General features: G+C 42.8%; 1 protein-coding gene across 1 annotated transcript in view; it reads right to left on the bottom strand.

Annotated features, from left to right (window-relative positions):
* BMERB1 (bMERB domain containing 1) overlaps positions 1-27,689 on the bottom strand; it is a 743,837-nt gene that overhangs the window by 27,340 nt on the left and 688,808 nt on the right. The window contains exon 4 of the mRNA XM_078664344.1: positions 2,570-2,684. Coding sequence (XP_078520470.1) covers positions 2,570-2,684 — 115 coding nt within the window. The remainder of the gene's footprint in view (positions 1-2,569; positions 2,685-27,689) is intronic.

Consider the following 27,689-nt stretch of genomic DNA (forward strand, 5'->3'; position numbering starts at 1 on the left):
TGGTAAACCAAAAGTTTGCAGTAAATTTAGAAGTTATTTTACCTATAATTAATTATTGTCAATCTCATTAAATTAATGTAATGTAATGTAAAGAGCGGGCAACCAGGGAGACCGGGCAGGCGGACTGTTACGCTTCGAATGAGAGACGCTGAAGATCCCCTCAAATAATAAAGAGGTTGGATTATTGCGAGAGCCTAGGAGGAGGAGAAGAAAGGATCTCCACCGGCTAAACTAAACACAGAAGAAACAAACTTTAAAAGTCTGTGAAAACGCAGCTAGCGCAATTAAGCGTAGTGTCCCTATGCAACTAATAAATCCTCTGATGATATACAGAGTGAAAGTGGAGGTTCTATACTCACTATAACCCCCGGGATAAATCTGGTACCTGAAAGAAAAATTGTTACGAATAAAGAAGATGTTTTTAAATCTGTCCTGAGGATGGTGTTCTAAAAAAACTAAGCACCGAAACGCGTCGACACACGGATTTTTAATTGTATAATTTTTGGTTTTTTAATGATGTATTGAGAAATATGTATTGACTTGTGGTGAAATTTATGAAATGTGTTTAAAATGTTGTTTTGAAAAAGCTGTATGATTTTGGTTTTAATGAATTGCTTATATTGATTATAAGGGGAATTTATTTTTAATAAATAAAAATCTATCTAGCGATATACAATCTAATGTTTTGATTTAAATATACTGTAGGGGGTTATGAGGTTGAAATTGGTCTAAACAAATGTTGCTGCACATGATATCTTGCTAGTACCTAAATTGAAATACACAGAAAGGAGTTCTTTTTTGCATGTAATGTAAAGAGCACTTATATAGCGCACAAACTGTCCCCCTACGGGTATCATGGCGCTTTTAGAAATGGTGATGGTCAGCACGTTACCAGCCCGTAATAGGCGGTGAGAGAACTAGTTTTCCATCCTAGGAAACAACCAGGTTTTCAGAATCTTTCCAAAGCAGGTCCATTAATTGTCCTGTCTGATGGTCTGGGGCAGTTCATTCCATAGTCGTACAGCAGCCACCCCAAAGGCTCTGCCCCCCATTCTGGTTTTCCTAAACCTAGAGATCTTGATCAGGTTTGCGTTCGAGGAGTAAAGCTCTCTTTTTGGATTATGCCATATAAACCTCTCCTGCAGTGGAATAGGGCCCTCCTCACGCTTTATACACAATGCAGAGAGATTTAAAGCAGATTCTCTCTTTGATGGGCAACCAGTGTAGGTCCCTTAAGGCTAGACTTGTAGAAGACCTTCGTGACCTATTTAGCGCCAACTTAGCTGCCATAGACTGGACTCTCTGCCAGCTCTGTAAGATGTATTGTGGGGCACCCACGTACAGAGTGTTGCGGTAGTCCAGTCTGCTGAGTATTACGCTCCTCACTACTAGTGAGCGGGTTTCTATAGGCAGGATAGAAAGAATCTGTCGCAGCATCCGCAACAGAGAGAAGCAAACGCTGACAGTTTTATTAGCCTGAGATTCCATTTGGAGACTCCCGTTCACCAATACCCCCAAGTTACGCACCGTTTTTGCGGGGACAAGGGGATCCTCTTCAGGGGTAAGCCTAAACTCTGGTATTGATCTTAGCTGTAAGCTAGAGGGAGTAGGACAGATTATCACCTCTGTCTTCCTCCCATTAAATTGTAGGGAGTTTCGTTTGAGCCAGCTTACTGTCTGGCACATGCACTCCTGGAACTTATCCATGGACACCGCATGTTTCCCTTCTAGGGAAAACACCAATTGGGTGTCGTCCGCGTAGTTGATCAATTCAATTCCAAAGGACTTGACCAGGGTAAGCAGAGGGCGCAGGTAGATGTTGAACAAGATGGGTGACCGTGTCTACTGTATTGGATCTACTGTGATGGGCTATCAGTTGCCTGCTTATTGAAAAATCAATGTAGTAATTTGGAAACATTTTAAACGTCTAATCTCCTCTACAGATAAGGTGGAAGTTGTACAAACAATGCTATGCGCAGCCTCACATAATTTATTTAGTTCAACCAATTAACTTTTTATGGGTGATTACTTATGTGCGTGAAGTTGTTTTTTATTACCTAGCATTGTTACTAGGGGTGTGTGAAAGTTGCAAAATTTACTTTCACGTTATTGTTGGAAATGTGGGAAAAATTATGTAAAATGCAAATTCATCATTTCTTGCTACATTTTAGCTCAAAATGCATCCTTGCGTCAATTTTTGGAGCAAGGCCATATTGAAATGAAAGCATGTTGAATAACATATGCTCGTTTCCTGTTGTTCTAGTGATTTTGCGGTACATTTTTAGCTTGAAAAGAGCCATTCGCTGTAACTGTCTGCTAAGAATGGCGCGTAACATTGGGATTTTCCCGTAACAACTGTAATGCGAAATTACCAAAATTACTTGAATTGCACCAAAATAATTTACATTTCGCTCACGCCTAATTTTTAAGCAGGGGCCACTTCGATGTACTGATTTCACTTTGTTCATCTAATCACTCATACTAATAGATAGCGAAATGGACTGCTTAAGAAAAATCGCCTTTCCACACCATATTCCTCAAGGACCCTTAACAAAGCTGCATTTCTTACCTTAACCTTTCCACCTCAGCATCATCTACAAGAAAATCGCGCTTTTGCACCAGTTTTTGGATCTTCTGAATTAGCTCTTCTTCTCTCTGCTTCTGGGGTTTCGTTTTTTCTTTTTCTGTTGTAAATAAAAACATTAATCACCAAAAGGAAAACTTTGAGTCAATACAGGCACAGCCTAGATGTGTTCAGTTTGTGTTCATCGCTATATTTCATTTAATATTAACCTGGCAAGCTCTACAGAAGAGATTAAAAAAATTAGACAAATTGACTTTCCCAGGCTGAACCCTTTATTTAAAAAATAATTGTAACTGCTCCTCTACAAAATACCTTTTCTGAATCATTGTTTCTTAAAAGACACACATGTTAACAAAAACCTAATGATATTAATATGTTCTTCAGTTTTGATTCATTTATTATTGAATGATGACGCATTTGTTTGCCTTTAATTAAAAATAAAGATTCTTGCCCTCTCAATAGGAATCCACTGATTCGTGATAGGGTGCGTGGGCTCTGCAAATCACGTCATGCAAGTCGATCAAGAGGCGACTCCATCTTGACTGCCCTCATCTTCTGCAACCTATTTCAAGTGTCTTTGATATTAGCCGCGCGTGGGCTGATGAGCCAGCAGGTAGATACAAGTAGCCTCTGAAAACCAATGCCAGTGAAATCAAATTGTCGATTGAGCCAGACACTTGCTTTCTCCCTTGCTTAAAATGCATCATATTCTGCAAGCCAGCAAGATTATACCTCATCACTCTCTTCCACAATACCTATTAAGCAACCAAACTTGGGAGGCTGTATTCGAAGCAGCCAGAGAAATGTACAGCCTTGTCTCTGATTGAGAGGCAATGCATTTGTGATAGGGAACCCTAGGCAGGAAATACAGACTCACTCTTAAAGGCTTTGCAGAAGTGGGAACACACTTAACAACACGCGTTGGCATAGCTAATTAGTCTCAGCTGCAAAAGATCAAGCTGTAGGCTTTGCCCATGCTTCTTAAACGGCTGCATGGAAACACATGCATTCCTAGCAATGTTGTCATGGAAACCCATTCCAAGATGGCCACGTATATGTGCGTCTGCATTGCGATGCATGGCCTCCATTTTTAATTTTCATATCTAACATTGCTGATTGCCATGCTAGACCGGTAAATTTAAGGTAAAGAAAAATTTGTTCATTAACCTAACCCATTATGTATGAAAGACTTGGGGACCAGGGCCCAACAGGACATTCACTCAAAACCCTAACACTATTTCCTGTCCTGCTTCTTTATTTTGAGGGGGTGACGATGGGTTGTAGGGAGGGTGAGTAGGTTTAATTTTTAGGTCTCGCGACCTATCAATGCGCGCATGCGCATCGAGCGGAGCGAGAATTCAAGTGGCAAAAATCTTCATGAAACCACCAGCTTTTTGCTGGCGGTTTTCATGAAGTTCACGTGAACCACGTGTTCAAACATGAACGCGCATCAGCCTCCCTCCATTTGCCGCACAGCACATCAAAGGGCTTCGCCCAGCGTGCGCTCTGCGGCTTCTCCTCCCCTAATTGAATCATGGCCGGCCGTAGGCCGGCCGTACTTTCAGTTTCCCGCTCTGCATTTGGCTTCTCCTCCCCTAATTGAATCATGGCCGGCCGCAGGCCGGCCGTACTTTCAGTTTCCCGCTCTGCATTTTTGTTGTTGAATACTTGTTATGCTACTTTGTTGTCTCTGCGCCGATTACTTAACAAAAATTATCGCAGAGGTAAAACAAGGTTAGAAACTGACATTTCCCAAGCTAAGTTTTCAGCTCTTCCGAAATCAGCAAAACTGTCAGTTTGCAGATACTGAAACGCAGAGCTCGTCCTCTCAAGGCAGTCACTTTGGAAACAGTCTCTGTCTCTGCCTGAGTACAAGGTCTCATTCTATATTTAGCACCAGACAAGTGGCAGAAATATACATACACACGCAGGGCGACTGTGACTCAGCATTCAAAAGGTATAAACATAAACACACTTGTTACTAAGGCTACTGGCTCGGTCACAAATGCCTTCAAGTTCAAGCCTCGTCGGTGTTGTAACTGCTAATTCACTCCAACCCCCACCGACTCCCCCCACCCGCCTTTGAGTCTCCCGGCAGCGGTATTTCTAAGTCTCCCCGGAAACTCAGACTAAAGGCACGGAAATATACCAAACTACTCAAGTAGCGGAGGACTTACTATTCAACTCTAATCTTAGAACACTCAGGGAAGGGAAGTGTTTGGGAGCACTGCATGCAGTACTTTCGGCAAATGGCGAGATTGTTTTCTGTCTCCACCACGCAAAAGCAACAAAGGGGAGAAACACATTGGTTGCTAGCAGATAAGAGATAGCAGCATATCCGGTTTGAAAATGTTGAATAGCATTTCTACAGCACACCGCACTGTGGTGTGTGTCTAGGTGTTCAAATAATAAGTGCTGTTGTTATCCAACCCAAAAGTAGTCGATCAACCTCGAAAAGATAACAAGCATTGGCATTGCCAATAGGTCTCGCTTGTGGGACCTTATAAGTATTTAGTTTTGCAGCACAATATCCGATTATGCAACAAGGATATTGTGCTGCAAAACTAAATACTTATAAGGTCCCGCAAGCGAGACCTATTGGCAATGCCAATGCTTGTTATGGGTGCAGTCTGAGTGACATGCAGTGTGCTCGAATAAACAATTATTTGTAATAACCCAGACTCTTGGTTAAAAGACTTCAAAGGGATAAAGCATTTTTATTTCCTGACTTATAAATGACTTACCGCTCATATGGGACTCCACCATTAAGCGAATGACTTAATTATTCATAAATTGGAAAACAACATCTGCTTGATTGCTCCAAGTTTTATCTGGTTTCTTTTGTTCGTGGGGCACAAGAGCAGGCAGGTAAATCATCACTACAAGTGGTAACTAAAGCATGTGGGTACAAAGGTCACCCCGCAATGCCTTCCTTCACATGGCTAGTAAAGAAAAGGCATAAATCCGCAGCGGCAAAGAAAGTATCCACACTTTGGATATATATTCGACTTTGTGGATGTGGTTGGTATGTTAGGATGTGTGTATGTTCTAACTCTGTGGGTAAGGGATGTGTATGTTGTTGTTGTTTTTCCTCAGTCACCTAACCCAGATAAATGCCAAATGTGTTTGTCTTGGATTTTGCAGGAGTTAGCTAAGCATGTACACTAGCATATATGTTGCATACGTTCACTTGGAAGGGTTATTCGCCTCTCTGAACTTGCCTGACCTTTAACGTATTGCAAGTTACTTACAAGTGTGCCTCAACACCATCAGACCATGACTGCCCACAGTATGCCAGGAAGTACCACTACAGTGCCATGGTCAGCATGGTGCCTGGATTTACCACTGTTGTGATATGGCCAGCAAGTTTCCAGAGGTCACCATCATTATACAGGGCCCAGCATTTTACCACAAATTGTCACCTTGGTGCCAGGGCCAGCATGTTTCCAGGGATACCCACCCTTGTGCATGGTTCAGCAGATCGCCAGGGAGGGAAACAACCTTTACAACGCAACTTTTACAACGCACTACCATTACAACGAAACTTTTACAATGCAACATCCATTACAATTCATGCAATTACAACGCAACCATTACAACGCATGACACTACAACGCACACCACTACAACGCATGTCATTACAACTCAGTCATTGCAACGCATACCATTACAACGCATAACATTACCATCCAACACTTACCCTACTGTTGCACCCCCTGGAGTTAGATGATTAATTTTTACCCCTACACTATCCAACACTTACCCTACTGTTGCACCCCCTGGAGTCAGAATAGTAATTTTTACCCCTACACTATCCAATACTTACCAAAACATGCAATGTGATGTTATGCGGTGTAATGGTATGCGTTGTAAAGGTATTATGCGTTGTAATGGAATGCGTTGTAAATGTAGTTTTTAAAATTTTGTTGTAATGGCATGCGTTGTAATGGAATGCGTTGTAATGGATGTTGCGTTGTAAAAATGTGTTGTAAAGGTATGCGTTGTAAAAGTGTGCGTTGTAACGTCATACATCCGCCAAGGATCGCCCCACCCATGCCAAGGACATGTCAGTCTGTTGCCATTAAGTCTTGTCTTTATGGAGGGCTTGACTCTCACTTGTGCCCCAGCAAGGAAACACTCGATAACACTGAGCAACTGTGGGACATAAACCTCATTTCCAATTCAATGTGATGGTCTTTTTAGCTAATACTATTGCTAAATCTAGGGACTTTGTTTATGCCCTGTCTGTTTTGTGGAATGGGCCAGTCACAGTATACAGTTCACAATGGTATTGACATTGACTTGTCTGACTACCATTGCCAATATACCCCCAACCTCCAGCAACATTGTGTTATTATCCCTTATCAACCTCAGGATCTTTTTTATTGGTATCTCGGAAATTACAGTGCAGTTTAAAAAGTACAGCAATCTCAACTTTACATACAGTTGGTTACGTTTTTCTCATTTGGTAACCTCAGCACTGATACTAACCCCCATCTCCCACTTACCTTCACAGCTGGGGCCGTTCACGGGTGATGAACTCTTACCAGTTGTTTGTTGAAGGGGTGGGGAGGTCATGAAGGCCCACTCTAGGAAATGAAATTGAATGTATTGAAACCTGTGTTTCAGGAAACACTCTGGGAGTATTACAGGATCTCATCTCACTCCTTCTCATGAAGCTCCCTGTGGTTTGCTTCCCATTGATCTCCAGTGTGGCCCCAGCCCCCGCCAATGAGCATGTGAACAGGCTTCTTCCGTTCCACAGTTCGTAAATAGCTTCCTTATTCTCATGCATAGCATCAGGTCAACATTTGCCATATCTTGAGTAACCCCATGATCAGGCTCCTTGGTCTTAGGAAGTGTCCCTTAGCGTGACCAAACTCTGCCGTCAGTGACTCAAATTAAGCCAATAAGCTGTTGTTGAACAGATTCCTCAATGTTGTAAATCCTGTAGCTTCCCAATCTTGTTGTCCTCTGGCACATTGAAAGCCTGGAAGACATAATAAGTGGAATACTGGGGCATATGGCCAATCTCTATGTTTCTTCAGTAGCGCTTTATGGTAGCCTTTTTACAAAAGCTTCACCTGTCTGTAAAGAGAATGTTGTATTTTCGAATTTGAGAGCAATAAATTGTGTATTACTTCATCTCTGTTTGTAGTGATTTCTGCCCCCACCTCCGAGATGTTGCAGCCACTCAACCAGAAGGCCTCTCTCTCTGTTTGGGCCGTCGATTAATATTGTTCAAAATCTGGAGGGGCCTCTTACCCACCCGACAGACAGTTTCCAATACCAAATACTACTCTACACTTATATGTATTCCAGATCAGGTCACCCAGCAATATATCAAGTTCCTTAAAGATTTTCATGGGACTAGGTACTGGGAGATTAGCAAAGTAGTAAAGGAGTCGGTGAGGCATCACCATCTTCTCTAGAGCAATTCTCCCTGCTACTGACAGAGACAATGTTTTCCAGAAGGATATATGTTAGAAATTGGGTTACTGGTTGACTGAAGTGTGAGCTCTGATCAAGCAGCAACCACAATCCAAATCAGGGTAAGGCACAAGCAAATCACAAATTAATCTGTGCTCACCCCCTGGTAGCTTGTCACAGATCAGTCAGGCTTAAGTTAGAGGCAATGTGTAAAGTATTTGTGCAACACTTCAAACACGGACAACACCAGACAAAAATATCCTACACCAGGTTAGAAATATAGAGCAGCATCTGATAAATAAAACAAGACCAAAATGACAAACATCCAATCAGTAGAACCAGAGTTATGAATTTATAAAGCAGAAACTGTAAAATATCACCTAAAAGCATACAGTGCCAACTGCTATCTTGTTGCGCTGGACCAGGTCAAAGTCAAACGTTCAGGCCAACCGTGAAGGAGTGTGGGTCAGATACAGACCCAGATTAGTCCCACGGAAGTTTTACCATCTCAGGTTTTGTGCCAAGAGTCCTGTTTGCTTTGGAGAAGGTCGCAAGGAGAGCGGCATGGGCAGTTGTTGGCCTGTTACGAAGAGCAGGCCGGGTGTCATGGATGGGTGACCTGGAGCTTTGCCTCAGTGGTCCCTCACAGGCTGTCGATGCTGCTGGCAGTGGGTCATGCTGTTTTTCCGAGCAAGTGGTGCGGTTTAAGTGCAAACGGGCTTGATTTCAAAAGCACAAGAGCCACACTAAGGGTAGCACCACTTAGGAGGCCAGGTACTCGCTGAAGACGGGTCCAGGAGCTGTTGGGAGCCTTTTATGTCCCTGAGAATCAGGAGGTCAGCTAACTAGCCCTTTGAGTCCCTCTGGGGTCCTGGGTTCAAGACAAGTTGTAGGTATAGTTCTTCTTCCTCAGGCAAGAGGGCAGCAGGTCAGCACAACAGAGCAGCAGTTCTTGTAGAGCAGCAGTCCAGCAGAGTGGCCGTCTTTGTATCAGCACAACAGTCCTTCTTCCTAGCAGAATATTCACAGGTCCAGAACTTAACAGAAGTGGTGGTGTATAAGGTCCTTCTTTTATACACAGTTGTGCATTTGAAGTGTAGAGGCATGCATTTGAAGTGTACAGATGCCCTGCATTCCTGGCCCTGGCTGTAGACTAACTTCAGGGGGAATGCAGCCCTTTGGGTGAAGACAGGAACAGCATATTCAAGTGAAAGTGAAGCTGGGCCCAGCTCCTCGCTCCCATCCTGCCAGTGATGGTGCATCCAGTCACACCTAAGCTCAAATTGTGTGTGGCTGTCTAGGAGGAATACACAACGCCGAACTTACACTGACACCTAGTCATGTGACCAGAGACAGACTGCAGGAACTAAATGGCTAAGGCAAGAAAATGCCAACTTTCTAAAAGTGGATTTTTCAGAATTGTAATTTAAAATCTGACTTCACCATAAGTTAGGATTTTAAATTAGAATTCCAGAGACACCAAACATGATCTGGGCATCTCTAACCATTTGGAAATTACACTTATGAGCTGTAATAAGGCAATCCCAATGTTAACCTATGGGAAGGGTAGGCCTTGCAGTAGTGAAAAACGAATTTGAATTTTCACTACCAGGACATGTAAAACTTAAAAGTACATGTCCAACTTTTTAAATACACTGAACCCTGCCCTGTCCAGGACCTACCTTAGGGGTGTCTAATATGTAATAAAGAGGAAAGTTTGGGCCTGTCAAAAAGTTTCCTTTGCCAGATCGACATGGCAAAGTTAAACCTGCACACACCAGCTCTGCAATGGCCGGCTTGAGACATGTTTGAAGGAGTACTCAAGTGTTTGCCATAATTATTGCTGCAGGTCCACTAGTAGCATTCAATTTACAGGCCCTGGGCAAATGTAGTGCACTTTGCTAGGAACTTATGAGTAAATTAAAATTGCCGATTGGATATAAGCCATTGTTACCATGTTTTGAACAGCAAGCACAAGCACGTTATCACTGGTTAGCAGTGATAAAGTCAGCAGAGTCCTGAGGCCAGCAAAAAGGAAGTCAGCAAAAACAGGAGGCCTGAAGGCAAAACGTTAGGTTAAAACCACACCAAGGATGCCAGGTCTAAAAATATATGTGGTCACAGGACTGCAGTAATAATCCCCAGATTTCCTTTAAATGGGTCATATTCTGTGTGGGGCATTCTCAACCCAGGCATTGACAGGTGGTTGCCTCCTATCTAATTACCTTTCCACCTGACCCTACCCCCTCCAGTAATAGACCTGATTTACGGGTTAGAAACTGAATTTCATCCCAAAAACGCCCAGTCTCAAAATCCTTCAAAAATTATTAATGAGCTGGCAAGGTCCAATAACTTGCAAAAGATACCAACAATGTGCCAGGACCAGCATGTTGCTAGGACTTGCCACAATGTGTGAGGGTCAGCATGTTGCCAGGGATTACCTCAATTGTACTAGGACTGACATTTTACCAGGATTTATCACCACTGTACCAGGGCTGACATGTTGCCAGAAATGATGACTATCATGCCAGACAATCATGTTACCAAGGACTACCACTGTTGGACGGGGCGGGGCTGGGGTCACACGTAGGAGTTGTTGTGCACTTCTAAGTGCGCATGTGCGTTTTGGCAAGCCGTTTTAGGCTGGCCAAACTAACAAGAGCAGTTTGATTTCTCTAACCCGTTGTATTCTACAGCCGGGTGGTGAAATGTGCCAAACTCCCTGTGCCTGAGCGGAGTGGAGTGTCGTACCAGCCAACTCAGGCCAATCACAGCCCTGCTCATATTGTTTGAGAGCAGGGCCTGGATTGGTTGGGGAGTCTTTTACAGGGACCGTCGGGAGCAGCAGGAGAAGCGCAATGCGGTCGCAAGATCAGGAAAGTTAAAACATTTTTTTAATTTTAGTTCAAACCTCCCCTCCTCAGTCCCCCGCCACTGCTGTTGCCCTGCTGCCCCCCCTCCCCACTGCCAATTGGCAGTAGTTGTGACTGGATCAAACCTCAAAACAGAGATCCGATGTAACCCTATTGGAACATGAGGTATGCTGGACTGTTTAGGGGATGATGCACACATGTCTGACATCATTGAGCCTTTGCTCCTGCTAATATAGGTTTACACACGCTTTTCAGGATCGCAGTAGACTCCAGTTGAGAGTGTGCACAATACTTTTAGTAAGGTTTCATTCACCTGGGAATGTGTATGTGTATGTTAAATGTCCTTATTAAGCGTGTGATTGCCGGAGGAATCCTGGGGCTGACTACGGAGTGGAAGAAGGAAACTGAGGGTTATTCTTTAATAAATAACTAAGGGCCAGATGTACGACCTTTGCGGCTGCAAATGGGAGAACCTCCAGTTAGCAGCCACACACAATGTACAGATGCTATTTTGCGAGTCACTGACTCGCAAAATAGCATTTGCGACTCTCGCTATTAGGAAGGGGCATCCCTTCATAATAGCGAGTCAACATGCTATGTACTACTGTTTTGCGACGACCTTTGCGGCTGCAAATGGGAGAACCTCCTGTTAGCAGCCACACACAATGTACAGATGCTATTTTGCGAGTCACTGACTCGCGAAATAGCATTTGCGACTCTCGCTATTAGGAAGGGGCATCCCTTCCTAATAGCGAGTCAACATGCTATGTACTACTGTTTTGCGACCGCATTTGCGGCTGCAAAACATTCGCAGTTTACCACCTACTTCAAGTATGCGGTAAACCACTTGCAAAGGGGAATGGGTCCCCAAAGGACCCCTTCCCCTTTGTGAGTATGTTGGAAAATATTTTTAAGAGCAGGCAATGGTCCCAGAGACCACTGCCTGCCCTTAAAAAACATGAAACTGGAAAGTTTCATTTTTCTTTTTTAAATGCATCCCATTTTCCTTTAAGGAAAACGGGCTGCATTAAAAAAAAACAGCTTTATTAAAAGAGCAGTCCCAGACATGGTGGTCTGCTGAGCCACCCTGGGCTCGCAAATTGCGAGAGGCTCAATAATATTCATGAGCCTCGCAATTTGCAACCCCATTGGGAATCGCAAACAGTGTTAAACACACTGTTGTACATGCAAAATAGTGCCTCGCAAATTGTGAGTAGCAAATGACTAGCAATTTGCGATGCGCTATTTTGCAGGTCGTACATCTGGCCCTAAGTCATTTAGAGATTTCCTGATAGTAAGAAGGTTGGTAGAGGATTTGAGAAAGAGGGGAAGACTGTTCCAGAAGTTGGAAGTGTTTAGCAAGTAGCTGCGGCAATCCTAAGCCGCATGTTTAGATTTAGGGATGATCATAAGTTTGGCATTAGCCGATGTTATTTGTCTATTAGGAGTGTATCAGCTGAGGCAATTTTTCAGAAAAGTGGGGCCCTGATCATGTAAGGCTTTAAAGACGATACAGAGAGCCTTAAACGTAACCCTGTGTCTGATAGGCAGCCAGTGCAGCCTTTTCAAGTGTTTAGACACAGATTGATATTTTGGAATGCTGAGTTGGAGATAAGCTGCTGCGTTTTGATGTGTTTGAAGCATGTTAAGAACCGACTTATGTGCATTCAGGTAAAGGGTGTTTCAGTAATCCAGTCTGGGTACAGTTAGAGATAGGACAACTGATTTCTGAAGTTGAGGTGGAATAAAAGGAAGAATCTTTTTATCAGTTTGAGCGCATAGCTGACTTTGGAGGAGACATTGTTGACCTGATCTGCGCAGGAAAGTTTGTCATTCAAAATGACTGCCAGATTTAGGGTCTTACTAACTGGTGAAGGAGGTGTGCCCTGTTCCTGGGGCCACTATGAGGGAGTCCAGAAAGAGTTCTGTGGACCAAAGAGAAGGACCTTGGTCTTAACTCGAGTTTAGCCTAAGACAGTTTTCAGACATCCAAGAGCTGACTGCCCACATGCAAGTACAGAAGCGGGTACTCAAATCAGGTGCATCACAACTGAGAGAGACAATTTGAGTGTCATCCACATAGATTCAAAGGGAGAATTCAAAACACTTAATGAGATCCACTAATGGGATGATGTAAATATTGAAGAGCGTGGGGCTGAGTGAGGATCCCTGAGGACCCCAAAAGGAAGGGAGAAAGGTATGGATCCAAAGTTTTCGAGACAGACCACTTGTTCACAAGATTTTAGAAATTATCTGAGTAGGTCCCAGGATGAACGTTTGACACCAATCCCACTGAGGCGGGACAGCAGTTTGTTGTGGTGGACGGTGTCAAAAGGCACCAACAGATTCAGAAGGATCAACGCAGCTTTTTTGCCAGCGTCCAGGGCACCTCTAATATCTTCACTGGCCTTAATTAGGGTTGTTTTGGTGCTGTGCTCTGCACGGAAACCAAACAGAGTGGGATCCAGTGACGGGAGCTGGCAAGCGAGCTTGCAAAGGTAGCAGGATCAACTTTTTGTCATGTGCGATTAGAACTTACATTGGGAGAAAGACGATGAGTAGACGATGGTGCATTAGTAGATATATGAAAAAAGGTGGCATTATGGTCGGACCAGGCTAATGGTAGGGAGTGTAAGAAGATTAGAGAGACATTGTTAGGAAAGATGCCGTTCAAAGAGTGACCGGCCGTATGCGCGGGCCATTCACCTGTTGAGAGAGGCCTAGGGCAGACAGTGTATGGAGCAGGGCTGAAGTGTCCGAATTATTTGGTGATCCAAGGTAAAAATTACAATCACCGAGCAAAGAGCAATCATCGTGGAGTACGTTAGCTTCGAGATACTAAGATCTTGAGCAAACGTAGCCCGTGGGCCGGGGGCGGTAAATCAGTGTGTCCTTGATAGATTGAAAATGTGATATTTTAACATTGAAGATGGTAAAGGGTGGCAATGAACATTTAAGTCAGATTTATAGATGACTTCTAGACCACCACCCCTCCTGTATGGTCTTTCAAGCCTAAATATAATTCGTACAGAAATCTTTCACTTTGCCTGTCCATCGGAGAGGAAGGCTCGCCTAATGATTTTGTGACCCACTTTGTACATCACTAGATATGTTTTGGGATACCACCACTTTTATTGATTTAATTATTTGTGATTTCATTTTATAGAGCAGACCTAATCATCCCTGATGGTCTCAGGCGCTTGAGTCTCGTGCACTGAAGTGTGCAAGTGGCCAGGTAGTTAATAATGCACCCGTGGTCCTCGATGGGATACCTGCGAAAATAAAGGTGTGACCCCAAGGAAGGTGCGTCAGTCTGACGGACGCAGCTGTGAGCTTGGGAGGAAGAAGGGTCATTAACCCAATGCCATGGAACATATGTGAGTCTCAAGATGTTTTCTGAACTTGATGTAGTTATCCTCCGTACTCGTAAGCCTTCACAAAGCAAAGTGTCAAATGTTTGATACACAGTCTTTAGAGTTCAATTCATAAATTTCGCCTCATTTTGTCCTCCAGGAAACACTTACAGTTGTTGCTGAGGAGTTTGAGTTTGTTGGAAAAAAATGGACTAAGTACCAGTTGTACATATATTATCTTTTTCTGTATACATTCTGCATACGGTCTGAATTCTTGCACTCTGTATTTTCATTAGGTTCTTTTACATACATTGTTTTCTCTCAAATGTGTTGCGCCCGGATGCACATTCCTGTGGGTCTTAGTTGAATTCAATAGACATTCTCTCTCTTAGGGTTTATTGAGTGCAGAGCCAAAAGCATCAGGTCAAATCAAGTCTATCTATTTTACTTGCTTTTTCGGGAGTCCTCATTTAACATTTGGTGATGAGTGCATTCACTACAGCATGCACAGCCCACAGCAACATTCTTTCCATATGAAGTGCACTGGGCATTGGCAGGCACCACCGCAACCTGACTTCATAGAATTGCAGTCTGCCTGTGTCTCTCATGCTGTGCACACAGTAAAGTTGTAGCGCCATCTGCCTGTGAAAAGGGGAGGGAGGAGCATGTAAGTTGGTAAGGGTATTAAAAAACGCTTAGTTGTCTTTTTAGGTCTCGCCTGTCTGTTGACAAAAATACCTATTGTCAGCTTACAGTGGGAATAAAGCCCATCCCATAATTGGTCTGCTCTACTGTCACTCTCAAATGCTTGCTTTTCATTCGTTAGCTTGTGTGGGCCTGCCTTCTTTATCTGTTTGTTGGTCCCTCAGAGCATTGACGCATTACTTGTGTCCTTCCACTGTTTTCTTTTGACGCACTACTTTTTTGTTTTGGGTTAAGCACTCTGTGAGTGTGTATGCGTTTCCAGCAGTCTGCCTCATGTACTTCTTTTACTTGACGAATTCCATGATGCTCTGTCACTCATGGGCCCCTCTGCCACAGCCATGTTGCACTCACCTGGGTACTTCTTCCCATGTTGCTTTCTCGCCTATGTGCTTCTCCCCTGCCAGCTCCATGTTGCTCTCTTTCGTCCATTGCTTCCTTCCAAACACCCAACTTCCTCGATGCTACTGTCCTTACGCCCCCCAATGTTGCTTTCTCCTCTATGTTGCTTAATCCCCCCCTGCCATTCATGATTGCCCCTCACCGCACCATCCCTGTTGTTTCCTCCACCTGCAGTCTTTATGAAGCTTCTCCCACCCACATCCTTTGTGAAGCTTTCCCTCACCACCTTCCTTTACTATTCTTTCCCCTGCACCGTCCGTGTTGCTCTCCCCACCCATGCCTTTGATGTTGCTCCACTCCAGCTGCGCTTCAAAGAGAAAAAACCCAAAATATTTTCTACAACTAAATTTCTTTCTATTTATCAATCAAACCTGTCAAATAAAAAAATAAAAAAGCACTTGCATCTTTTTGCAGGCAAGTGTTTGGGTAGTGCGTGCACCTGAAAAATTACACAACTGCCACCTCATAGTGACTTTTTTTGGTTTGTTTTCTTTAGCCATGCTGCAAAGCTTTGGGTATGCTGTGCAGCGTGGTTAAAAACCATTGGCAAAGCCAATAGGTCCCAAAGGCGAGACCTATTAGCTTTGCCAATGGTCGTTTCATCCTGCAGCTACTCCGATACGTTTCACACATCCTCAAACAGTAACTTCACATACCAAAGACGCTGTGCTTCATGCTCACTCAACCAATTGCATCATGCGTAATAGAATACTAACATATTTACGTGGAGGCCACATTTGTTCAGTTATAAACAAGCACACAGTAATAAACATCCACACATCTTTCCACCCCGTTTTGACTCCACAAGGGCTGATGGAACAAATATACAACCACTCCATGGGTTGATACTTCTTTAATAAGACATGGTACCTTGAAAAAAAAATAACAAGCATTTGCAATGCAATAGGTCTCACATTACTGACAATTTGAAGTATTTCTCTTGCAAACAATAATGCAATGCCAATAGCTCATACTTTCAATAATGCGAGACCTAGTGTTTTGCAAATGCTTGCGTAGTGAGCCAGGAACCAGCACTGCATGTCTCGGTGCAGTACAGCAAGCAGCTCCTAGAGGTCCCTAGTGAGCAAGGCACTAGCCTTGCATGTCTAGGTGCAGGACTGCAAACTCCTCCTAGAGGTCCGTAGTGAGAAAGGCACCAGCACTGCATGTCTACAAAGTTGGAGTTATTGACATTATAAATGGTAAGGTTTTTTACCTAGCCTCTTTTGGTCACATATGGTACTGCATCCTTCAGAAGATCTGGTAAATCCACCCTACCCATAATGCATTGCATGCAAGACAGTACTACGAGTACAGTCAAATAGCTATGTCCATATATACAATTAGTAGCTTTGAAATGTGACAAAAGAATTATTGCATTAATTTACGGACCAGGTTGTACTCTGTGTGGAGCTGATGAAGGGAAATTTATAGACGGTCTCATATACATGTGAGATGTTCTAGTGAGTGACATACGCACTGCCAGCCTAGCTTAGGACCAAGTGTGTGTCCTGCCTGAAGCCTTTAAAAATAATAGTGCCTTCATGCTGTAATTAAAACCTAGAGAGTAACAACACATGCAACAGCGGGTGGCCTCATGGGAGGATACAAGAAGAGACAAGGTGGTACTAATGGGGGACTACTAAGCCTATTGACCAATGAAAAGCCACCATTAACAAAGGACAGGGACAGAAGCCAATTAAAAGATGGGCAGAAAGTGGGCAGAGCTTTATGCCCACATCCTAAATAGAGCATGTCTACAAGAGACAGCGCAATCGCTGCCTAGGCGAGAAGTAAAAATGACCTTTATGTTTATTTAATTGATGTGCAGGCAGCCCTGTCAATAAGCGCATCGTTCTCGAGTGTGTTGCTTCTTCCCCTGCAGAATTATTGCTCTCTTCTATAGTGTTGTGGATTCCTCATGTCTTCAGAGCAGAATTTGATACAACCGAAAGTATTTTTGCTGCATCCTGGAAAGCCAGTTTTGAAGAGAAAAAATGTCTATGATGGTTAGAAAATTAATTAATTGCTATCTATGGCAAAAAGTTTATTGCAAAGTGTAAAAAAGCCTCGTTTTCTACCACTTAGGGGACACTAGTAAACAGGTGTATGGCATTCCCCAACATGGGAACATGAGTATTAAGCGCTTCAACGCCTCATCAGCGGTAATAAGCGCTATATGCATGTCATTACAATACAATACAATACAATAAAAAAGCTATTGCAATTTTAGAGAAGCATTGGAGGAAATTGCTCCATTTCTTTAAAAGGAAACGTGATGAAATCGTGGAAGAGTACATGGCTGCTTTACAAACACTTACAACAACATCCACATTTAAAAATCATGTGGTTATATATTTAAGAGATCTGTTGGTATTTATTGTTTTACCTGAAAAATACAACCGCCTTTGTTAGGTTGCTGCAGACCAACACTAGGGGAAGTTTGAGGTGTCTCAAAGGGCACAGAGAGATCACTTCAGTGAGTCAAAGTTCTTGCAGAAACTATTTATAATTGCTCAGCAAATATTTGTGCAGTTGGAAGTGCGCCAATATGTGCCAAAGGAGTTAAAATAAGCGATACAAAAGCTCAGCACAAAATATATTTGCTTTAGGGGCGGGTCTAAAAACCAATTAGACAATAGCATCAGTTGTCCCGCATCAGGCAAAAGTGCAGCAAGTGCTAGAAAACTTGACATCAGTATAGTGTAAGTGTGGTAATACAACCAATGCTGTGAAAGTGGCTAATGTCTCTAAAAGGGCTGGTGAATTTATATATGCTTGAATCAGTACTCTACTTTTGAGAGCAGAAAGTAATACTGGTATTCTAAAGATGAAATGTCACTATGTTGGGTGTTCATTAGTCAAGTGGCTCTCAGCATTATGGTACAATTAAGGCCTCCTGTAACCTGTGCTTAACTTGTAAAAGAGTAAGCGGCATATTATCAAGAACAGGCGATAACATTTTCGCCCCTTTATCGGCAGGAAACTGCCGCTAAAGCGGCAATAATGGGCTTTATAATATGCCCTTGTGAATTCCCATAGCAGCCCAGGTTAACACCAGAACCTGGGCTGCTATCGGAATTCACAAGGACATATTATCAAGGACATTATCGACGTTTTAGCGGCAGTTTCCTGTCGATAAAGCGGCGATAATTTTATTGCCTGTTCTTGATAATATGGCCCTAAGTTTCGGGGCCCAATTGAAGGTCGGGTGTGGAATACCTAGCCTAGGTATCCTTGATTCCCCCTTATGTACCTTTAATCCACGACCAGATAAATCCTGCCCCTTTAGCTCCCTCTTGTAGGTTCTTTTTCTTCCCTGTTTTCTCTGTTTGTCAATTTTTCCGTATTTCTCTTCTCTTTTTTTGTTTTACTCTCTCTTGCTCTGGATCAAAGGTTGTTGAAGAAAAATAAGTGCAGTTTCCCAAAACTAAGTGCTCCATTGGTGAGATGGCCCCACCTGCAAGCCCCAATACACTGAATTAAGAGTAGATAAGGTTAGTATTGGATGCGTGGATGCTTATAGGCATAAAGTTGAAGGTAGCTTGTTGATGATAAGTGAAGGCAATGTACAAGATGGTATCTAATGGGATTGGATTGTTATATTAGTGATTTAATACCAGGAATCATGGAGTTCGATGCTCTCCATGGAGACGGAACTCATGTTTGCCTGGAATGTTATTTTTGTGCTTTGTTTTTATGGTGTGATCTAGTGGAAGTCGCAGGTGACCACAGGATGCTGCTGACAAATGCGAGATGGCAGGTGACTTACAGTGCTGGGCATTTGAAGTACACTGAAACCAGTTATGGAGGGTGGACTGGGCCAGTGTGCACTGAATTCCTGATCTGAACCACCTTGCTGCTCTGCCTGCAAGTGGACAGGTTAACTGTGGCCTTGTTCAGAAGATCTGTGAAAAATTGGAAAAGGAAACACCTTTTTTCCAATTTTAAAATCCAAATTAAAAGCACCATATTTACAATGGAATGAAATTCAAGCAGCATGACATCACCCAAAACACATCTTTAATGTAGACTATTAAATGCTTGTTTCCTGTATTATCAAATGTCTGTGCTTGACCGGTAATGCCTGTGAGATGTAATATGGCTCCTGGAACTCAAACCAGGCTGCACCTTTCATGCTCAAATGTTCTGATCGGCTTAGACCTCACCCTGGGGCTATTTGAACTTGTGGAATCCAAAAATGAATCGCCCTTTCTCAGGATCATGTGTGTCTATATCCACCCCCGTGTCCCTCAATGTCCCACTAGTTTCTTGATCAGCTATCAGGATTATTTGTCTTAAGATTCTTGACTTGCACTTGAGTCACGAATCTAAGGTGGAATGTACTTGTTGTGAAAGAAGTTCTCGGAAAACGGTACGCGGGATTCACCTGGCACGTCAATCCTTAACAGCACTTCCCCATCAACTGTAACCAACCTCCCTTCCCACATTCCACATTCCACCTTAGATACTTGACTCGAGCAGGAGGGTTACCTAGAAAAGTTATTATAGATAATGGTCCACAATTTCGGTCTGCGGAGGTGCAATCGTTTTTACAATGCAATGGGGTGGAAAATAAACTTACCTCAGTTTATCACCCAGAAGGTAATGGCGAGGTTGAGAGGTTCAATCGAGCTATTAAGGGGCACTTCAGATGACAATTACCAGAAGGACGAATTGCATGGTGATGGTAAGGAAGATGATTTGTATGTATCGCAGTATATCAAGTAACATAATCAACTGAATAAGCCTTCTTAAGTTAGATATGAGTCAGAAACCACAAAGGTTTCATAACGTTTCAGATCATTATAGAAGGCAAAAATATGATTAATCAATCAATAATCTCATATACAGGGAATTGGCATGATGCAAAAATCAATAGCCAGATGCAGCAAACGTTCTGACAAAGCTCTTGGCTCAAAAGTAATGTCTACATGTTTTCTAACTCCTAAGCGAGAGACAGTCTGGTCTCTAAGAATCAGGCAACCTACTATCACTCACCTCCAAAAGGAGCCCTCTTAGCAAATTAGACATGTCTTACAGTCAGCATGAGGTGAGCAAAAAGGTACATAAGCTCAGCAAATCACAATACATGATAACATTCACAGTACCTAATACCATCTCCTAAATTAATAATAATTAGTACCCATTTACCCTAATGTCATCTGATGTGTCAGTACAAATCGTGTTACACTTTAAACAATGACAGACTTATGAATTGATCAGGCCCACTGAGATTCAGGTAGGAAGAACAGGCAGAGTGCTGAACAGTAACATTTTGGGAAAAAGGCTCTCTCTAGAGCTTACAAAGAACTACATCTTATTATGACAGATCTCAAAACATATTACATTCAGTAATAATTCAGAACACATTTTGCTGTGTGTGGACACAGTAAGAATGAAAACATGGTCACATTTTAAATTACTAGATGGAGTTAGGGCTAAACCTGTCCAGTTTAAGGAAACATAGGGGCATATTACCAACGTTAAGCGATATTTATCGCTAACGATGCTTAGCAACGAATTTTTTAACGCTAAGCATCGTCAGAAATTATCGCAGATAAACCTTGCTATTATCAAGGTTTATCGCAAATGCGATAAAAAACGGCCGCAATGCATGAATATCGCTGAAAAGTCAGCGATATTCATGCATTACCGAGCTAATGCTCTTAGCCATGTTATCCACCTCCCATTGGATAACATGGCTAAGAACTGCTCAGGGCAGGTGTTAGCTTTTGGAGATATTCGCGCTTAGCGCGAATATCTCCAAAAGTTGGTAATAGGAGATAGCGATGTTAGCGACTGTTTCCAGTCGCTAACTTGGCACGCCCACTTTGCATGTCATTAGTGATAAATATCACTGACATGCAAAGTGGGGCCCAAGATGGTCGCTATCTCCTACTAGCTGTCGCTAACTGGTGTTAGCGACAGCTAGGTAATAGGGAGATAATTTTATCTCCGCTTTCTTGGCTTTTAAAGCCAAAAAAGCGGAGATAAACCCCCTTGATAATATGCCCCTCCTTTCTGTTAAATGCAGCAAAGTTTGTTTCATATACTATTTATTCATACCCCTAAATAATCATTATTAATCAATTGGGAATGTACTCCAACAGTTTTAGAAAATGTTTCTGATGCAAGTCATGGAACATGAGAGCATCAAACCATGCATCACTTTAATGGGCGCGTTCACTCCTTGTCAGACTGGAAATATCTCCTTGTCACTAGCAAACAATGGCTATACGGGTAGAACTGGCCAACCGACTTCAGGCATGGAAAGAAACTAATACCCTTTTTAGTGCCTGGACCAGTGTGGGATTTGTTACCAAAGGTGAACAAAGAGAGTTGTGTGAGATGCAGGAAATCTGAGACAACGTGGCTAGCTCAGGTTATGAAATGTTCGCACAACACATTCCTTGGATGCCATTTCTATTGGTGTATCTGTTTATGTATAGCTTCCCTGCTTGCAATCTCTTGAAGGCATGGGTCTCCGCACCACAGGTGGAATTTCCAGTTGCCCAGTTACACAAAGGTTTGTTGTGAAGACATTTTTTAACTTGGAGTTTAGGCATTATTCCAGCTCTGTTTGATTGGTACCTAACAGGTCTATATTTATACTAGTTTTTTGTCCAGTGACCTAACTAATGCAACGAGCAAACAATGTTACGTAACAATTGCATGCACCACCATCAAGTAGCTGGAAGAAAGGGGAAAGCAATAGCGTATGACTTTTCCCCATCTGCAAAAAGCATCAGGGGTGTAACACCTCAATAAAGGATGTTGCCTTTCGAAGACGTAAACAAAAATGTATATGCCATTAGACTATAATTCTAAGAGGTGGTTTGTTTTATTTACTCATTGTTGAGAGGCAATTATTAATATGTGGTGCTATTTCAAAATTAAATGTAAACTAAACCTGGGAAATATTGATTCCTGGGGATACTTGTGGGAGGTTTAAATAAAAAGGCTGAAATCTTGCACTTGTGATGAAATAGACCAATGGTTCGCTTGGTTAAGTGCCATTGTAAAAGCCCACATGTACTGCACTCATTTGCATTGCGTTACGTGAGCACCCAGGCAAAGTTAGTAACTGTAGGCCAGAATGTTGTATTGATCACTGCAGTCAATAAATGATATCCATTTGTGCACAGGTTGTCTCTTGTGTGATGCTGTGCCTTCTGAATGGATTTATGAGTAACCTGCAAGACTGGGTTCTGTTCAGTTTTAGATGGGGCATTGCAACTTTTCATCTTTCTGACCCTGATCAAATGAGTGCCACTTAGCTGACTATGTATATATGTATGTTTGTAGTATTTGTATAATGCAAGTCTAGCTGAAAGGCAACAGAGTACAGCATCAGGTCAATAGCAAAGATAGAGTCCACAAGTGATTGAGGAGTAGCTATCTTTTGAGAGTGGAACTGGTCAGCTAATGCACTGTGATCTAAGTGTTTTTTAAAGAGCTGTATATACCGCTTATCCCTAAATTGGAGTAGGATTAGGTCTGTTCTGATGGATATGGGATGTAATTCCATAGCGTGAATGCATCAAGAAGGCTTTTTTGCCTAATTTGTTCTTTTTTGCAGTTCTTCGTCTCCAGTCTGAGGGAGTTCTGGATAGATGAGGGTGTCCCAAGCCATCGAATGTAGCCAACTTGTCATCCAGTTAGGTGGGGGTGCAGGTTGTGAAGGCTTTGTAGAATAAGCAGCTGGTTTTGAAGATAGTGATGGGACACAAGGGGAGCCAGTGGAGTTCCTTCGTGGAGGGAGTGATATGGTCATATGTCCAAGTGAGTCAAGTAGCCACTTTCTGGGAGAAACTGATTCATTTTATTTGGTAGAGTGAGCTGATACTAGGCCATATAGGTTTTCTAGGTGATGTGCTCATTTGGGGTGTGGTTGGTGATCGGGTGAATTTGAGTGACCTGGCTTTAGGGGAAAGTTGAGATTCAAATCACTCTAAATCCAATCCGTTAGAACCAGATTTGAAGTAGTCGTTGCTTGTTGCTCTTGACAAATAGCAGGAATTCTGTTCTGGTGGGATTAAACTTCAGGCAGATGCTGGAAGTTCAAAACGGAATGAGTTGCAGGCCATGTCTGAGGCACTGGATGTCGGAAGCAGAGGAGATTTACAAGAAGATTAGTGGTGTCAGCATATTGGTGAATGTAATGCTGTTGTGTGTAGAATCCCTTATAACACTACCGTGGATTGGGGGTCTAGAGGGAAGGTTTATAGACATGTAAGTGTATGTTCCCTTATTATTGTTCTGAAAACCACTATATACACCTACAGTCTCTTACATGTGTATGTTGTTCTCGGTAGAGCCCTAATTTCTCTCTCAACTATCATAATGTGTTCTAACACAGGGGAAAGACATCCCTTAAGGATAAGACCCCTCACTCACCCGAAGGTGACATGCTTCATCATATGGGGCCTCCTTAACAGTCGGAAAACTTAGTCACCACTGGGAGCTACTACTTCAGGGTTTAAGGAAGGAGCTCAGAGATGTTTTAGGTTCTCAGGAGAAAGGATGGTAATCCCATATGTGTAATATTGGGTTGTAGTGAGGAGTATGCAGCGCTGTGTGAAGGAAGGGTGTGAGTTAAAACTGCCTAGATAGAATCACCAATTGACTTTAATAATGTGTTCTACCTGACAGGATTAAAATGTAACAGCACAGTGGTATGGATATAAACCACTGTTAAAGGTGGGTCGACATGTTTCAGCCTGTTGATCAATTATATGTATCCTCTGCTTTCTTCAGGACCAGATATTATACAATGCTGCTGCAATAAATGTGAAAACATAATTTTTTTAATTTTAATACACCACCAGTATTCCTGCTCAATTCTTTTGCTTGTGTCAGGCTATACTCTGGGTATCTGTTGAGAGAACACAAGATACAAAGACAGTTTTAAGAAAAAAGGAGAGAAAGAAAGATAGGGCACATCTAACCATATGTAAATTAATCACATGTTTAACTGTACATTGTGCTCAGTCACTATATTACAGTTGATTATATTCTTATTACTACTTATAAGCATTATGGACTTACCCACTATTGTTGGATAATCCAGCCTCACCTCTACCTGTCAGGCCGCTCAGGAGGGAGGCCCCGCTCTACGGGAGGAGAGAGAACAGTGTAGTGATTGCTGGCTACACTGTCTTTTTAAGATCAAAAAAATCTCTGCATTCTCTGTTATAAGGGACATAAACATGTTAGGGCTATGAAAAAAGCGAGGTCTATTATACATACAGAGCAGTAAGTGTTCTAAAATGATACTTTAGAATCCCAACAGGACTCAATTTAGAAGATGAAAATGAAGGATAAGATGGAACCCAGGAGAACTGCACAGGTGATAGACATCCTTCTGGGACCTGAAGTGCCCATGTGAATAAACTGGTGTCAGATGAATAGGTAGGAGCAGAACCAGTGAAGGATGTTGGCAGTTAATCCCATTCAAAACTTAAGGGTGTGAAGGTTGGTGGGATGGGCAATGGTGTTGAAGGCCGCTGAGAGGTCCAGCACTGTCAAGAGACAGAAGTCCACTTGATCCATGGTCAGGAGGACATAGCCTATGATTCATAAGGTAGCTTTCTCTGTCCTGCAGCATGCTCTGAATCTGAATTCAGATTGATAACTGTGCAAGAGATGTATGGCATTGATGTGAACTTGGGGTTGTGGTTAGACTTATTTTTACTATCTTGCCAGTGAAGGGTAGCTGGATGGATGAGCCATGCCTTGAGAACTTCTGGGAAGATGTCTTGAATAGGGAAGGCATTGATGATATCAAGTAGAGGTGAGAGAGTGTTGTAGGGTTTTGCTTGGAAACAAAACTGTGTGTGTGATCACGTGATGTCAGCATGTAGGAACTTAGTCGCCATACCATAGTGCAAGGTTTACGTTTCAAATAGTGCACAACAATTTAGTCTCTATAGTGCACAACAATTTAGTCTCCAAATGAGATCCCTTTGCACATTCGAATTGTTACCCTCATTGGGTGTACGGATTGGGTTCCAGTCCCATTACCTTAGTGCAAGGTTTATGTTTTCACTGGGCGTATCTTTTACTCTCAATTTTTACGCTTTGTTTTATTGTCAACACTATAGCCCAGTGCTGTTCTCTATTAATTATTCTGCCTCCTTTAGATGATGGCGAAGTGTGAGTTATCATTTGTATTTCTCCTCTTCTCTTGTTTCCTCCTGATGTGGGTTGCCCTCTTGCATACTTACCTGGCCAGTTGGTGTGCAGAGGGTAGTTGTTGATGGTTTCTCTTTCTTTTCTTTCTTTCTTTTTCTCATTTATAGAAAGGAGGATGGGAAATAGGTTATGTTTATCTGTTTCTTCAAGTTTCTTGTTTGTTTCCTTTCGCTCTACCTCTGCCCTGTTTCTCCCCTGTTCTTTCCCCTCTATTTTGTTCTTCTGGTTTTTACATCTGATTCTATATTTCTCTTTTCTGTTTTCCTTATAGAAGAAAGGAGGATATGTTGTATCTTAGCTTTAGTGCTGTTCATGTCATCCACTGCTCCACCAGTGGAACCCTTTTTGGATGATGTAATATGGAATGTTGGTGTCTGGAAATTACATTTGGGAATGGGCTGAGCTGCCTGCTGGCTGCTCCTGGTGGGGCTGTATTACTGATCCTGTACCTTACCTGAATAAATCCTCTTGAACCACATCTACCTCTGTGGGCCAGATTACTACAGTGTTACTGCATATTGGGGTCCTAAGTGAGGCGTTTTAATGATGACATAGGTTTTTGCCACAGGAAAGAGTGATTTGTAAATGTCACCTGAACATCACAGCATATTACCTGTTTTCTACATTTTATGATTTGGAAGAAGTAAAATCTTGATTGAAATTAGTACTACAACATACTGTTATATATTTTTGAATACTATAGGGGGTTATGTAATTTCTGCAAATTATGCAAAGTAAATAATAAAATCATTCCTTCAAAAAACAGACTATGAAATCAATATGTAAGGTACCTTATGGCACCACAATTGAGGGCAGTGGCGTAGCAAGGGGGGGGGGGTGCGTCCCGAGTTTTGGGGGCGGCAGCCTCATTCCGCTCTTACCTGCCATCTCAGGCGGCATTCGCCCCTCCTCCCTGGGACTGCCATGGGCGGCCAAAGTGCTTGCTACACCACTGATTGAGGGGATGGAGAGGAGGTATTTAACACGGTCCGGCACACAATCTCCCTAAGCTGGTGCTTCAGAGCTTGGGGGGCACCCATCCAGCGAGAAGCCCTAGGATGAAGCATGCCACCTAGGTGGGTGAGGGCTACTGCATCCTTGTAACAGGGATCTGTGATCAAATGGCCCATTATAATATTTTGGTGTGAATAAGGGACCTTATAGTAATTTCCAAAGCTTAAAAAAATGCATTTCTCCTATAGTTATGGTTAGTTATGCTCTTACATAACCCACTAATGCACTATTCATGCATGATGTGGTATCCAGTGCCCTTGCATTCGGGAACCGCAGGGGATAGTTATGCCAGCGGGCACAGGACATGTCCTTTCACCATGCCTAGTTTTCACCAACCCTGCTTCTAGTAGCTCCTCAGCAGAGGGCATGGCCTGTGGGATGCTTTGTGTCCAGGACCCCTCTACTGACCTGTGACAACACGATGAAGGTTAAGAGATGTCAAAGATAAATAACATGCTGAACATGCAGTATATTAGAACAAGTGGTACCAAAGTCATGTAACTTTCTCTTCTTAGTCATGTTCAAATTGGATCAATGTTCTCAATGTCTACTGCTCGAATCGAGTTTGCATGCACCTATGATGATTCTTGGAACCAGGCCTAGTTTTGGCTGACCCGTGAGCGATATCTACATTTCGCTCAGTAAGTGTGATATTGCTTTTATTAACTGCCAGGGGCCTTTGTCCCCTGGACAGTAGGATTGAAAGGTCTACAAGGCCACACTGAAGGAGTGACAGTGGCAGCTGGCATCTACTTGGAGGGGGTGGTCCCGCGCGAGCAAGCGCAAATAAAAAAAATAATAATACAAATGAAACACTTACCGAGACGCCGCGGACCTCTTCCTTCCTCTTCTTTCTTCCTATGCCGCCCGGCCAACAGGAAACTCCCTTGACTAATCCTGGAGCTGCTCTCATACAATGAGAGCAGCACCCTGATTGGAGGGAGCAGCCTCACTCAGCGCTCCACAGCGCTCTGGAGGACTGCACTTACTCTCAACCCAGTTGTCTTAGACAGGCAGTTGGGTTGAGAGGTTAAAAGTGTGCATGTGTCACTAACTGTCTGTCACAAGACTGCCAGCCAAAAAGACATGCGCACATTAAACAGTGCATTTAACAGCCCACTCACATCCCTTCTG

This window comes from Lissotriton helveticus, chromosome 10, assembly GCF_964261635.1.
Source record: "Lissotriton helveticus chromosome 10, aLisHel1.1, whole genome shotgun sequence".
In the NCBI taxonomy this organism is placed as follows: domain Eukaryota; kingdom Metazoa; phylum Chordata; class Amphibia; order Caudata; family Salamandridae; genus Lissotriton; species Lissotriton helveticus.